Raw genomic sequence first — 13,321 nt, 5'->3', positions numbered from 1 at the left:
CTTTGTTTCGTTTAGTTGTTTCAGAAGCTTTTAAGTTATTTTAATGGTTATCTAGAGATGTCAAAACTTTGCCTAGAGAGCATCCCTAACCTACATGAGTTTGAAATAGTGCTGGGAAATCCAGGTTGGCCCTTTCAGCAGACATAACCTTTTAGCTACTGGGAATGCATCACCCTATCAGCGTTAACAGTGCTTGTGTGATTGCCCTTGGTGTAGACATTCCTGTCTCTGCTTCAGACTAGCCTCTTGCCCCAAGCTTGCATCTGCAAATTGCACTTCCGTGAAAGTGGAATGCTAATACTCCCAGCCTTTCGAGGAGGCAGAGATAGATAGGCTGTTAAGGTGTTTGTTGTCCCCCCGCCCCCCCGCCCCCATCTAAACATTAGAAACTAGAAGTCTAATGTCATATTTGACCACCAGTTGCTCCTTTCGTGACTTCCTATCTGGATTTGTTGCTTTATGTAAGTCAATTGGAGTTTACAGGACTGCAGGATAGAGACAATGAAGTCAAGTAAGTGGCTTGTTAGTATAGGAAAGTTGGGATCGTGAACTCTCAGAATTCATCATAGAATGGCATTGGTCCCATAGGTGACGACCATAAGAGTTAAAGGAAACTTGCCAAATACTTGAAGTTTGAGAAGAGATTAGTTTTAAAATACATATTGGTTGAGCTTGCTGGCTTTGATCTCTTGAAGCAGTGAATGAACTGGAACTTCTGACTTAGTCAAACACAAGTCACCTCCCTCCAAGAACAAGCCAGTTTCTTCCGTCAGCATTGTTGCTCATTGGCTGCTGGAAGGAAAAAAGAGGACTGCTGCTGTGGGGAGACCGTGACCTTATATTGTATTAAAGTACATATATAAGTATATTCTAACAGTGCAGCTTCATATTGCGGATAATTAATATGACAGCTCTGTAAGAGGTGGTCACTGTTCCCTTGCCTGTCACTGATGCTGTGTTCCTGCCTCCTTTATGTTGATGTTGCAGAAGGCCAGTTCAGTGGGCAGAAAACTAAGCTTAAAATCAGGTAACTTAGAGCTCCCCAAGACAATTCACTAAGGGAAAAAAGGGAAGGAGTGAATCTCCCCTTTTGGCCATTAGAGTAGCTGCAGTAAGAAAAATACCCATCAGGGTGGGCTTCCATGAGCCACTGTCAGTGCTAAGGTTGTGCTCCCATTGAAACTGGGTATGTTCCTACCTAGTTTCAGCCATAGCTGTGAGCTGGATCTGATTCTGATTTGAAAGAAAGCTCAACTTCAGTGTCTGTGCCGTGTCCACCAACACCCAGCCCACCCCCTCAAACCCAAACCCCAACACTCCAAACACAGCACAACTCATATAATCTGTAAATTTTGAACCTTATTCAGCATGTTGTAATGCGTGTGTAACCTCTACTATACAACTACTCTACTTGCAACCAAACCCAGTTGAATCAGCAAGCTGATTTGTTACATTGCTCTGGCAGGAATGGGTGGAATTGCATCTTTTGGCAGCAACAGGTAGTTTGATCAGTTTATGCTGACTGAGAAACAGGGAAGTTAGGTGGAAACCGAACAATAAAGTTTCAGTTTATTTAGTCCTATTCAGTTGTACACAGCATTTCTCAGCATCTCTGTACAATACTGAAGCTGTAATGGTGTAATTTACCTCTTTGAAACAAAACCAAAGTTTATCATGATTTTATTTACCACAGTTTTAGTGCATTTTTTCTTAAACTTTATTAGGATAGCTTGACTTTCAAACTAATTAAAACGCTACTGTTTGTCTTGTTTCCAAAAATACTTTGGTTTTAATATTGCAACCACTTAGCTAAGAGAAGAAGGAGTAATTAAAGTTATTCTCAAGTTGCACAGTTTAGTTTATTTACAAATGCATTATATAGTTTTTAGATGAAGTTATAAATGTTCACTTTGGAACTACCTGAAGATTAATAGTGATGCATTTGAAATGCATTATTTTTTTATTGATTCTTAATGTAGTAAATTACTGAAGTTATTTGGCAGCAAACAGAAATAGCCAGTGATGTTGTTCACATTTATTTTCCTGATAGCGTCACAATTTGCATTAATTGCATTGCAGCTGCACTCACTTATATTAAAAAGCTTCTACTATAATTAATCCTTTTTATTTCAAATCATTTTGGCACAATTTCTAGCAATAAACACTCATAAAAGACGGACACTTGAAAAATAACATACAAGTTTCTTCAATATACCTATTGCTGTTTTTTCCTGACAAGGAATTATTGATAGGCTTCTAGGATCAAGTGTTGCAAGTGGCTAAGACTTAAGACCAGTTTGAAAAATGCTAAGTGGATTATTTTGCATAAAAAATAGACAGGTTTTGAATTTGTGTAATTAACCTGTGTTTAGAAAATACCTTGATTTATGTCTACATTTGTATTTCAGTTGCATACATTATGGAAATTTAATTTATAATCCATTTAGCTGATGTGATCATAGTTTTTAGTGCTATCATTTATTAGTCCTTGTATATTAAATGCTCTAAAGGCTTAAACCTGCCTTGTGTAAAAAATTACACCTCTACATTTACATTTTATGAGTCATAGATGGAATTCCATTTTAAATTCGGGTAGCTTTGATATATTTAAGGAATTACAATGGCTTTATTGTTACTAATGCAGGAACAGCAAACACTGACCTTATACATTGCAAATTAATGATTTATCCCTCTAGTTTGCTTTTAAAGTCAACTATACAAATGAGGATTTTGACTTCTACACCTTGAATAAATCATATAGCTCTAAATATAATGCACCCTTTGGCTTTGAACTCGTTATTCTCAATTCTTTCTGCAAGGTCTAACTCACCTCGTAGAAATGTTCTTTCAAAAGTTTAAGGAATTGTGTATATTTTTCTTAACATCTTTGTTGGAATATCATTGAGTGGTTACAGCTACATTTATTATTCTTTCTTCCTTTTTTTGCTCATTGTGCTTCCTTTTCTAAGTTTGCGGCAGATTATAGAGGAATTCAGTAATGCCAAAACACTGCACTTGAAGAGTAAAAAGAGAACAAACAATGATGTTATGTTGATGATGCCTTTTCTGATCAGCCTGGCAGTGATATTAATGATACTATAAAGATTTGCTTGTCATTGTTAGAGATGCTGATGGGGCAAACAAACTGGATAATAGGAAAGGCTGTGCACAGACAGCATGTTTCAGGAATGTTTTCCTAAAGGCAATGGTATTTTATTTTTCCTTTATTCATGTAGGCTTTCTTTAAATGATGTCATGCTTTCTCTTTGTAGCTCTTAAATTTCCATCTCTCCTTTTGAGAGCTACCATAAGTACTTTTTTTCTTCCAATCAACAAGAAGTTCTTACTTATTATATGAAAAATATACAAAGTTGCTTTGCATTACATCGAAATGTGGTCATGCAGTAGGTCAACTGAGAGTGGTATTGCTGGAGTTTTGTGTATTTTTGAAATTCTTGAGGAGACTCTCAGTTTACAGTAAATATACATTTTTCAGGAGTGCTGCATATTCAGGTCAGGTTCATTTTTGGTTCAGTAATCTTTTCACAGGTTTAACACTGTCAGGCATAGGAAGGATTGGACATGATACATGTCCATAGCAGTCATAAGTGGTAAGCTCTTGGCTTGGAAATTAGGATGGTTTGATGATGCCATTAAGCTGTAGAATTCACCAAAAATATGCAGCAATGAATCTGTATAAAATGCAAGAGAACCAGTTTATTTGGATTAGTTTAAAATGTACTGGGTTTACATAGCTATTTTTAAGGGCCAGACTATTTTACATGTAGCAATTGATACGAATGGAAAAACATTGCTTGTGACAATGCTAATGGAGGTAGAGATGCAAACTTTTTTTGGAAGACATTCTTGATGCAGTTGCATTGTCCTTTGGCAAACCTTGCTCTTCTTGCCAATCTATGCAATTGATACACTTCCTGTTTGCTATCATACTTCGGAAAAGAAGATTAATGACAGATAAGCAGTGACCTTACGTTTTAAATCACCACATAATTAATCTGTAAAATTTGGGAGCTTGGTATTTCACAAGGATATTCAAATTTCAAACTTTGGATGAATATTTTTAAATTCATGCAGTAGCTGGGCTATTGCCATACCAGAAGATCGTATTCAAGCACCAAATTAAGAAGGAATTACCAAGAAGTTGAGAAATAGACAATAGTGTTCAGAATTCCTGCAGGTACAACAATAAAATCTAATGTGCTTTTAATTGCTTTGTTTTTCAGGCTCTTTATGAAAATATGCTGGTGGAGCTGCCGTTTGCTAGTTTTTTCCTCTCAAAATTACTGGGGACAAGTGCTGATGTTGACATTCATCATTTAGCTTCATTAGATCCAGAAATGTACAAAAACTTGCTTTTTCTCAAGAGCTATGAAGGGGATGTGGAAGAACTTGGACTAAACTTCACTGTGGTAAATAATGACCTTGGGGAAGCACAGGTAAGAATGGTTTACGCTTTTTTTTTCTTTTATGTATGACTGATGAATCATTATTACCCCTACTAACTCATTTTTTAATTTAAAAGTGATGGGAAACAACTGTTAAAGGTGTTGTGTGTTGTGAGGCATCATAGGGTTTCTGAGTTAATATTTGGAGTAGACAATAACTAATTGTTTACTGAAAAAAATAACTTTTGATGATGACTTATAGGTCTGCTCTTTTAAGTAGTAAACTACAGTGGTTATTTTCTAACAGTCATACATGAAAAGTTCTATTGCCCGAGATAATTTCTTGAATAAAATATTTTACATTGTTTCTTTGATTGCACTTCAGATAATTGCAGAAGTTAGGTGATATGTGAAATATAGAAGTACTGCCTGGTTTTGGAATCAGAGTTAGGAATCGGAATGGTTTTAAATAATAATGACGCTTTATTGTGCAATAAACATTGTCTCCTTCAGCTGTAATTTTCAAAGTAGAGGGCCTGAAGTTAGACCTTAATTTTTTTTTTTTTTTTTTTTTTTTTGAGGGGCTGAGACACCAGGTGAGTCAGAGGGGAGAAATGAGTGTTCAGTGCTCCTAAAAAGCAGTTAGTTAGGTCCTTAAGTATGAGTTTTTAATGCAATTGTACTGTATAATTTGATTATGGCTTTTATTTGCTCTGTTGTCGGTACTAAAGATCACTTGTGCTCATAGTAGAAAATAAATGTCACTAGAGCTTGAAAAGTGTGCCTTTATGTGCTGATACAGCTAACCTCCTTAGTTAAAGTCTTTTGTATTGCTTCCTCTCTCATTTTTGAGGATTTAAAATTGTGTACTACTTATGGTCTACTTATACTTGATTATGTTATGTAATTAATAATTGCATCAAAAAAGTAGGCCTGACCGCATTGCGACATGCAGCAGCATCTAAATTCAGCCTTGTTCCTTGTGGAAGAAACAGACTATAAAAGGGAGTAAGCAGTCCTCTTGGGTTTGCCTGTTGGTCAGAGAAGCCTGGGATTGTGCACATCCACATCTCGCAGGGGCAGCAGCCCCACTGAGATGCAGCAGCTAGTCCTGGAAATTGTTATGTTGAGTTCTCTACTGCTGCTTAAATCATAGCAAGTTTGGTGTCCAAGACTTTGGCTTTAACAGCATCAGGCTCAGACTTTATCTTTACTCTTCTGTCATCCATTTCGTGTCATTCTGGAAGATCCCAAAACCTGGATTGCATTACAATTTTAAAATAGTATTCTCAGATTTGGGGTTCCTGAGTCATACTGAAAGAGAGAGTCCACAACTGCCTGATATAAGTAATGTTTCATATTAAACATATGCCATGTGTCATTTTTTTCCCCTGGGTTACGCTCCCTATATGAAAACTTCTGACCTAAACTGTCTTCAGAAAAACACTCAAAAACTTTAAATATAGGCATGTGATACAGATGTATCAAAAAAGCATGTTCTTAGAGTGCCTACTCTATTGTACAATATTGTACAGTAGAGCACCTGCTCTGTTGTACCATGTGCTGTAAGTGACTGATACTGAATTGAGTTCTGTAGGATCCATGTGTTTGGTTACTAGGTTACAAAGCACACAAGATGGCAGTTTCCAATACAACCTAGGATTTTCTAGGGAGAAAAAAAAGTTTGTTGTTTGTATTCCAAAGCCGTTCACTTAAATGCACTTAAAGTAATAGTTTTGTTGATTGCACCTAATACAAATCCTGTTTAGTCTCTAATTAAAAATGAAAAGGAGCTACTATTTTCTGGAGAGGTTTTGGTTTCCATACTTTATACATCTACTGTGTATGTCCTTAAAAATTAGCCACACAAGTTAGAACCTACCTCAACAAGTAAGGTAGAAGGACATAGAAAAGAGAAATAGCTTAGAAATAACATAAAAGGAGATCCAAGTTAGAGATGTTGCCAGCTCTACCTGCTGCAACAAAAGCTTGGGAAAAGTGCATTCTTGCCAAGAAGCCTAATTTGTTCGTTAAAATTCTCTTAAGGGCTATGGCTAGTATTATCAAGACTTGATTTTTAATTGTTCGGCATAACTTTAAAAGGAAGATTAAATATAATAGTCAGTTTCTGAGTAACTAAATGAAATGTAAGTTAAATTAAATATTCTGACGCTGTTTTGCTATGTTTATACTTGGAGAGAGAACACTATCTGTGAAGTATGAACCATATTTTAATGAGACTGCATGTTAATGTAGTTCAGCAGAACTAATTGGTTCTTGTCACTGTCTTCTGTGTTTTAATGCAACAAGTTACTTTTTATATTTCATTTCATTACCTTAATAAACCTCATATGGATAAATAGATTTTGTCTGATATTGGACTCATGTAACCATTGCATACTAATTAATTGTGTCAAGGTAAGGCTAATTCACTTTGGGAAGAGAGCTTAATTTGCACTCCTTACGTTGAATGTACATTATCTGTAGTTTTCAGCTAAACAACCACTTTAGTGTCTAATAAATTAGTGCCCAATAAATGCATCATAAATCTATCATTGTAAATAGCTATCCTCATGACAGTGTCCATCCAGCAATTGTGGCACAAAAGCATTATCTGCAATGAAAGACACATTCAAAAGGGGCTCTATTGCCTCTGTCAGTAGCAGAAGGTAGAAATTCTATTATCAGCGTATTGATTCCAATCCTGTAATGTGCTTTTAGATCCCATTAAACTATTGTCAAAGTGCATTCACCAGAAGTTGAAAAAGGTACTTAATAATTTGCACATTAGACCTGCTAATTAGGGGAGCTATGCCATCAGCCTTATCTTCCAACCCCAAATAGCTTTAGCTTTTGATAAAGAATTATCTAATGCAGTGCTACCAGCCTAGATTTCAACTGTTGGATGTGCTGCATAAAACGGTGGCCAATAAAAAAGTCTCAGAAGAATGTCAGCCTATAGTTACAGGTGCCTTCAAGTAGCCGTGTATATTGATTTTACTTTTCCTTTTATCTTGTAGATTAGGTGGTGATAAAATGGTTATAAAATGCTAATAATAAGTGTAAGGTTAACAAATTCAGAAAATACCTCCTCTTTTCAGACCTCCCTCCCCCGTGCCCCCTCTTTCTCAATGAGGAAGGTGAGTTGTGTGGCTGTGCAAGGGAAGAGAGGAAGATTGAAATATGTATTCCTCTTCCTTCAAAAATGTTAGATTCTGTACTCTAGCGAGTCTTCTCAAACTTGAGTCTTGTGATTACATGGATTGGAAAAGTTGAATATGATCAGAAGACTCCACAATCAGAAGACTCCATAAATCAAGTGTAGAAGCACAAATCCACAGAAAAGCACTATGATATATATGGCAGCACTTTCTGTGAAATCGGTATAGTACGTCTTCTTTGGCTTTTTAAACAGATGTGAATGCCATTGCTGTTACTGAAAATACGTTGACTCACTAAAGGAGAGTTCTTTGCCTTGAAATTTCCCTGAGAGAAAATTTTGAAGCCTTAACAATAATTCTGAAAGTTTCTGTCTTGGCAGCGTCTTTACTAGGATACAGTGGCTTATGTGAGTTATTTTGGAGGTTTTTCAGAAGCAAAATTTTTAATTTGAGGCTGATCATTCTCAGGCAGATTTATAACACTTACGGCAAATGCATTCTTAGGCATTCAAATGCAATCTTCTACCTGGAACTCCTGCCTGAACATCTGGAAGGCAGATGACAAGGAAAGAAAGAAAACCTTTATCGACTTACTTTCAGAATGGGGAAAAACTTCAGGGGTGATGTGAACAGAAGTGATCAGAGTTCAGGAGAAAAGATAGAATATTTTCATCTGTCCTAAAACCAGTTTGTAAGAGTTCTTGACTATCTATAAAAGTGCTTTTTGAAATTGCACTGGAGATATATGTCTTATGTCCTCATACACAAAAAAAGAATACCTAGATGACAGGTCCCTTATTCTTTCCTAAAGTATTTCCCACTTTACCCTCTAAATATTCCCTTTTTTCCCATTAACTTGGGAAGCAGCTGTTACTGCCAGATCTGTGTGAGCAGCAGCTAGCATTAAGTTTGTCTACCAACAGGCACTTGCTGTTTTCACATTGCCGTAATCACTTTACAGATAGACTTTGTGTGACAGATTATTATCAGTAAGCCAGAAGATAAATCTCCTGAATTCTGCTTGACAAATACTATGTTATTCACTGTTTTCCTGATTTTTGGTGTGTATTTATTTCATTATTATGCTAATGTTCAAAATAGTAGATATAATAACTCAAAATGATTGTTTGAACTGTTCACTTGAACTGCAACCATACATAAAATAGATGTAAATTTTTTAGTTTTTTTTTTTATTTTTACAAACTGTGGTGGTTTTCTTAAATGAGAATATAAATGTAAGTTGATCACATTTTTTTTTTAGTATGTACCTGCAGAAACATATAATTGAATTTGGAGCCAAGAAGACCCGAAGTGGATGCAACTGTAGTTCCGAGTGTATCTAACCTTCAGTCAGAGGCCTAATGCAATACTTCTGTCCACAGTACTAAAAAATGCAAAGCACCTTTTCTTGCAGATTTTTAAAAACATGGGACTTTTCGATCCCATTTTGGTATTTCCCCTTCATTTTGAAGACATATTTTGTGAGTGTGGAATCAAATTCAGTTATCTGTGGTATTGTCTGAATGATCTGAATACTTACCTGAATAATATGTATGATTTGATTTCTTTTAAAATATGTGATTTTGATAATGAACCAAGTTAAAATGATTTTTTTGTTTGTTTAAACTTAGATCTACAAAATACAAAATAAGGTGATGACACAAGTCTGCACGTTTTGGGTAACTTTCTGTTCTTGCCCATCCTGTGTAACCTGTGTTGTTGTCTTGCACCATCTAGTGGCAAAAATTGGATGGATAAAAAAAAAGTGCAATCTGATAAATCTTTTAAGATGTAATAAATTGTGTTGTGGCCTTTTTGAAAAGGAACTCTTCCAACAATTATTCCTGACATACAGAATTAAGTGGGAGTTGTACAATAGTTCCTTTAAAATGCCATGAAAACACTGAATGAGTAAAAAGTGAACTGCATCGACGTTTACTATAGTTTTACTGCTACCAAGTGTTACTGTTTTCTGTTTTACGTCCATCTTAGCCTTTATGGCATAATATATTTATTATTCCGGCTACATTAGCCCTTTTGTTTCAGACTGTGATGATACTCTGACAAAATGGTAATCTCACATTGATAAACTCTGAAAATGGATAGTTAGATCACTGGAAAACCCCAGGAAATTGGGTTAACTGAATGCTGTAGTCTTACTTGTGGCAATGAAGGGTTGTGGGGAGGAAGGGGGGCTACAGAAGTGTTGCTGGATCAGAAATCAAGGTTTGCTACTTAAAAATATAAAAATAAAAGGAACAATAGGATTTAAAAAAATATTTTTTCCTATTTTCTAAAAACAGTGATCAAGAAGAGTACAACACATTCTTCCTGCAAATCAGAGAAAAAAATTATAGGGAGAGAGAATAGCTTTTATTATACAATGAATACAGCTTTCCCGACATCTTTAAACCACTGTGGAGACAATACTATTGTAATGCAAACATAAGCATAAATTAATCTATGTCCTGATCTCTGTTTGCTGACCTGCAAGGAAAGTTAGACGTTTTACTTCACCCAGTGCTGGGATGAATCTCAAAACACAGCGGTTTTCTAGAACACCCTGCCAGTAGTTCCCTTTTGCTATTTTAGGAAGTCAGTTCAAGCATCTTTTTGTGTAAATACTGAGCTCACAGAAATTATTGTACACAAATGGAGTAATAACTATTAGTTAGTTGATTGTTGGTGTCTGTATTCTTAAGAGAAGCTTGATGAGTTAGGTGATACAAATATGCTTTAATATGGCCAAATTCAATGTGTCCGTACCTCAAAGAGAGGAATTGTATTTGGTGAAGTAGTGACAAAAGAACAAGTAATTATGCAGTTCAAAGAAAATTTGTAAGTGAGCAGATAGCAAAGTATTAGTAGTGTTGAGGTTTCAACGGCGATCTATTCATGTGGAACATCATTGGTAGCTCTGATCCTGTAACACCAAAGAGGACAGGAATTTAAATAATAAGTAAGAGAAAGCTTTCTGATCTTGTTAGGTTTTGTAAAAGGGTATTTTATAGGAGGAAATTAAAGGAACTTATTTTAGTTCAGTGAAAAAGTCTCTGGGAAGATTAATGAGGTTGCTGGCCGTAAGTAATATGTCATGGATATAATTGAGGAGGAAGGAAAGAGCTGGTTAAGCTATCGGACAATATTGAAATAAGAGCAACGGGTATGAACAAACTTTACCCATTAGACTTGAAGTGGAAAGTAGAATGTTTCTAATCATTAGATGAATCCAATTATTGACTAACTTTCCAGTAACAATAGTAAAACTACTATAGTGGGATGAAACAGTACATTCCTAGACCGCGTTGTTGCCTGCAGTAGCAGAGGGGAAAGCTTAGCAGTGCAGGGGCCCCTTCTCGTCAGGTGTTTCCACTGTGGTATGGATCATGTCCCATACTCTATTAATGCTCCTTGTGGACTTTATCAGTAAAAATATCCTCACATTCGGGCCAGTCAGTGGCACCAGGTACTGGCCTGTACCCTCTAGCGTGGCCGGCTGCATTGCATGCCAGGCTCTGCAAGGGGTGGACCCCAAAGAAAGCTATTCTGTGTCCATGGTTGTTCTTGAAGGGGCCTCACTCGGAAGGGAGCAAGCTCATGTGTGCAGGGTGTGAAACAGAGTCAGAGTTGAACTGACACCATCATTTTACTAAATTCTTCAGGGACTAGGATTTAAGTGTAGTCACTACTACCGGCACACAGACATGGTGGAGTATTGATGAGGTTTTTTTACTGTAGGTGTAACAAAAGCAAGAAGCTTGCAGCTGAAGGATTAAAGTGGGAAGTAAGACATATTTTTAACACCTATTGTAATTCAGGTTGTTGTAGCTTATCAAGGAATACTTCATCACATGGAGTCTTTACACCAGGATTGCCTGTCTCTCTAAAAAATGTGCTCTAACTCATCTGTGGATTTATTGAGTTAAATACAGGAATCTCTAGACAGAATCCTCTGGCCTGTGTTATCTGGGAGGTCAGATTCACAGATCTTAATGTTCTCTTTTGGCCTTAAAAAGCTATGAATCAAGTAAAAATCGGAATGCTCAAAAGCACTGTGAATTTTTAATCTTACCATTTTCTATTTTGCTTAGTACTAGAACAGTTCACATATTAGGTAGCATGTTACAAAAGAAGCTATTCACATGTTTAATTCTCTGTGCTTTAAAGATGCGATCGTTACCACAGACTGAAATGCACAGTTGTTTAAAAAAAAAAAAATTAAAAAATTGCTGACTTGACTGTAGAAAAGCAAACTTTTTTTGGAATGGTTCAGAAGGTGATAGTATCTCAGCTTTTCAGGTTTTTCAATCCTCTTCTTAGTATTCTAATAATCCCTTCCAATTGGGCTGCTACTCATCAAAATTAACCTCATGCAGTAGAAAATGTAAAGGTCTTTAGTGTTTTAATAACAACTACCTTTGATCCTAGTTTATATATTAATGCAATTACAGTATCTTTGGTTTTGGGGTTTTTCATTAAAAATTCTTCCATGATGAGGTATCTTGGTGTACTTGAAGGACAAAAGTTAAGCTTCTCAGTAGAAAAACAAGGTTTAGGCTTGATTTTTTTTGTTTGTCTGGGCTTTTTTTTACTTTTGTTGGAAGTACTGAGCATGTATAACTTGGATTTTCAACGGTAAGAATTGTGAATGCTTATCATTCCGTAAATTAGGCTTGTATCAGAATCTTAATTTTGACTCAGCAGACATTGCTTTTACCCTAATGTTGATCCTGCAGAATTCATGATCACCAGTTAGAGAAGAGCCTAGCCAGTCAAGCACAGCTTTTCTGATCCAACTGGAAGGAGAGCGCTCTGTGTGAGCTTGGTGCTTATACAGGCTATTCTCTCTTCCAGGGCATTTAATAGCATCAGTGAAGCTAGGGGCGAGCTTGCCAAGGGGAAGATTTTCGCCTCAGTTTCTGTCTGACTTGCAGTGGTGAATTTAGTATTACATGCTGTCTCCTATAAAAGAACTCTGACTTTGCTGAATCCGCTTTCTGGTAATAAACCACGGGGCCACGCGGTCAGCTGCATTAGCAGCTGGAGGTCTAGGTCTAAAAACTGGATGTCTAGAGTGTGCTTTTATGAGTAAACAGAAAAAAACCCTACCTTTATAACTTGTCATAATCTTTTATCTTATTTTGAGGTGAATATTCTTCACTATATTCTAGTAAACTTCAAATATATACCTCACTTACTAGAATGTTTTGCAGTTCAATTTTATGGTTACAGCACACAGAATTAAAGTTTACCAAGGTGATGAAAATTGTTATGTTTATAGGTGGTTGAGCTGAAGCCAGGTGGAAAAGATATTCCTGTTACCAGTGCTAACCGAATCGCATACATCCATCTGGTGGCAGACTACAGGTTAAACAAACAAATTCGACAGCATTGCCTTGCTTTCCGTCAGGGACTGGCCAATGTTGTGAATCTTGAATGGCTTCGAATGTTTGATCAACAGGAAATACAGGTATTTCTGCTTAAAACTGCAGAAAACAATTGCTTTAAACAGAAATAAATGCTAATTTCTCTCTGTAATGTAACTGTCTAATTTCCTTCACTATTAGGTTCTGATTTCTGGTGCCCAGGTTCCTATTAGTTTGGATGACCTTAAATCTTTCACAAACTATTCAGGTAAGCATATTTTACTTAAATAAAAAAATGTGTTATGACTGACTCAGAAGTAAATAAACTTGCTTTTTATCCTATCTTTTAGAACAAAGTTGCAGGGTCTTTCTTGTTAACTTTGGTTGT

The 13,321-nt window shown here is 36.2% G+C and overlaps 1 protein-coding gene across 2 annotated transcripts in view; it reads left to right on the top strand.

Annotated features, from left to right (window-relative positions):
* Positions 1 to 13,321, top strand: part of UBE3C (ubiquitin protein ligase E3C) — an 83,187-nt gene that overhangs the window by 59,515 nt on the left and 10,351 nt on the right. For both annotated transcript variants that reach the window (XM_030008875.2, XM_041122669.1), the window contains 3 exons: positions 4,245 to 4,457; positions 12,849 to 13,037; positions 13,135 to 13,201. In XM_030008875.2, coding sequence (XP_029864735.1) covers positions 4,245 to 4,457; positions 12,849 to 13,037; positions 13,135 to 13,201 — 469 coding nt within the window. The remainder of the gene's footprint in view (positions 1 to 4,244; positions 4,458 to 12,848; positions 13,038 to 13,134; positions 13,202 to 13,321) is intronic.

Source organism: Aquila chrysaetos, chromosome 3 (genome assembly GCF_900496995.4).
Source record: "Aquila chrysaetos chrysaetos chromosome 3, bAquChr1.4, whole genome shotgun sequence".
In the NCBI taxonomy this organism is placed as follows: Eukaryota; Metazoa; Chordata; class Aves; order Accipitriformes; family Accipitridae; genus Aquila; species Aquila chrysaetos.
Note: the sequence above shows the minus strand (reverse complement) of the source record. Positions and strands in the feature narration are given on the sequence as shown.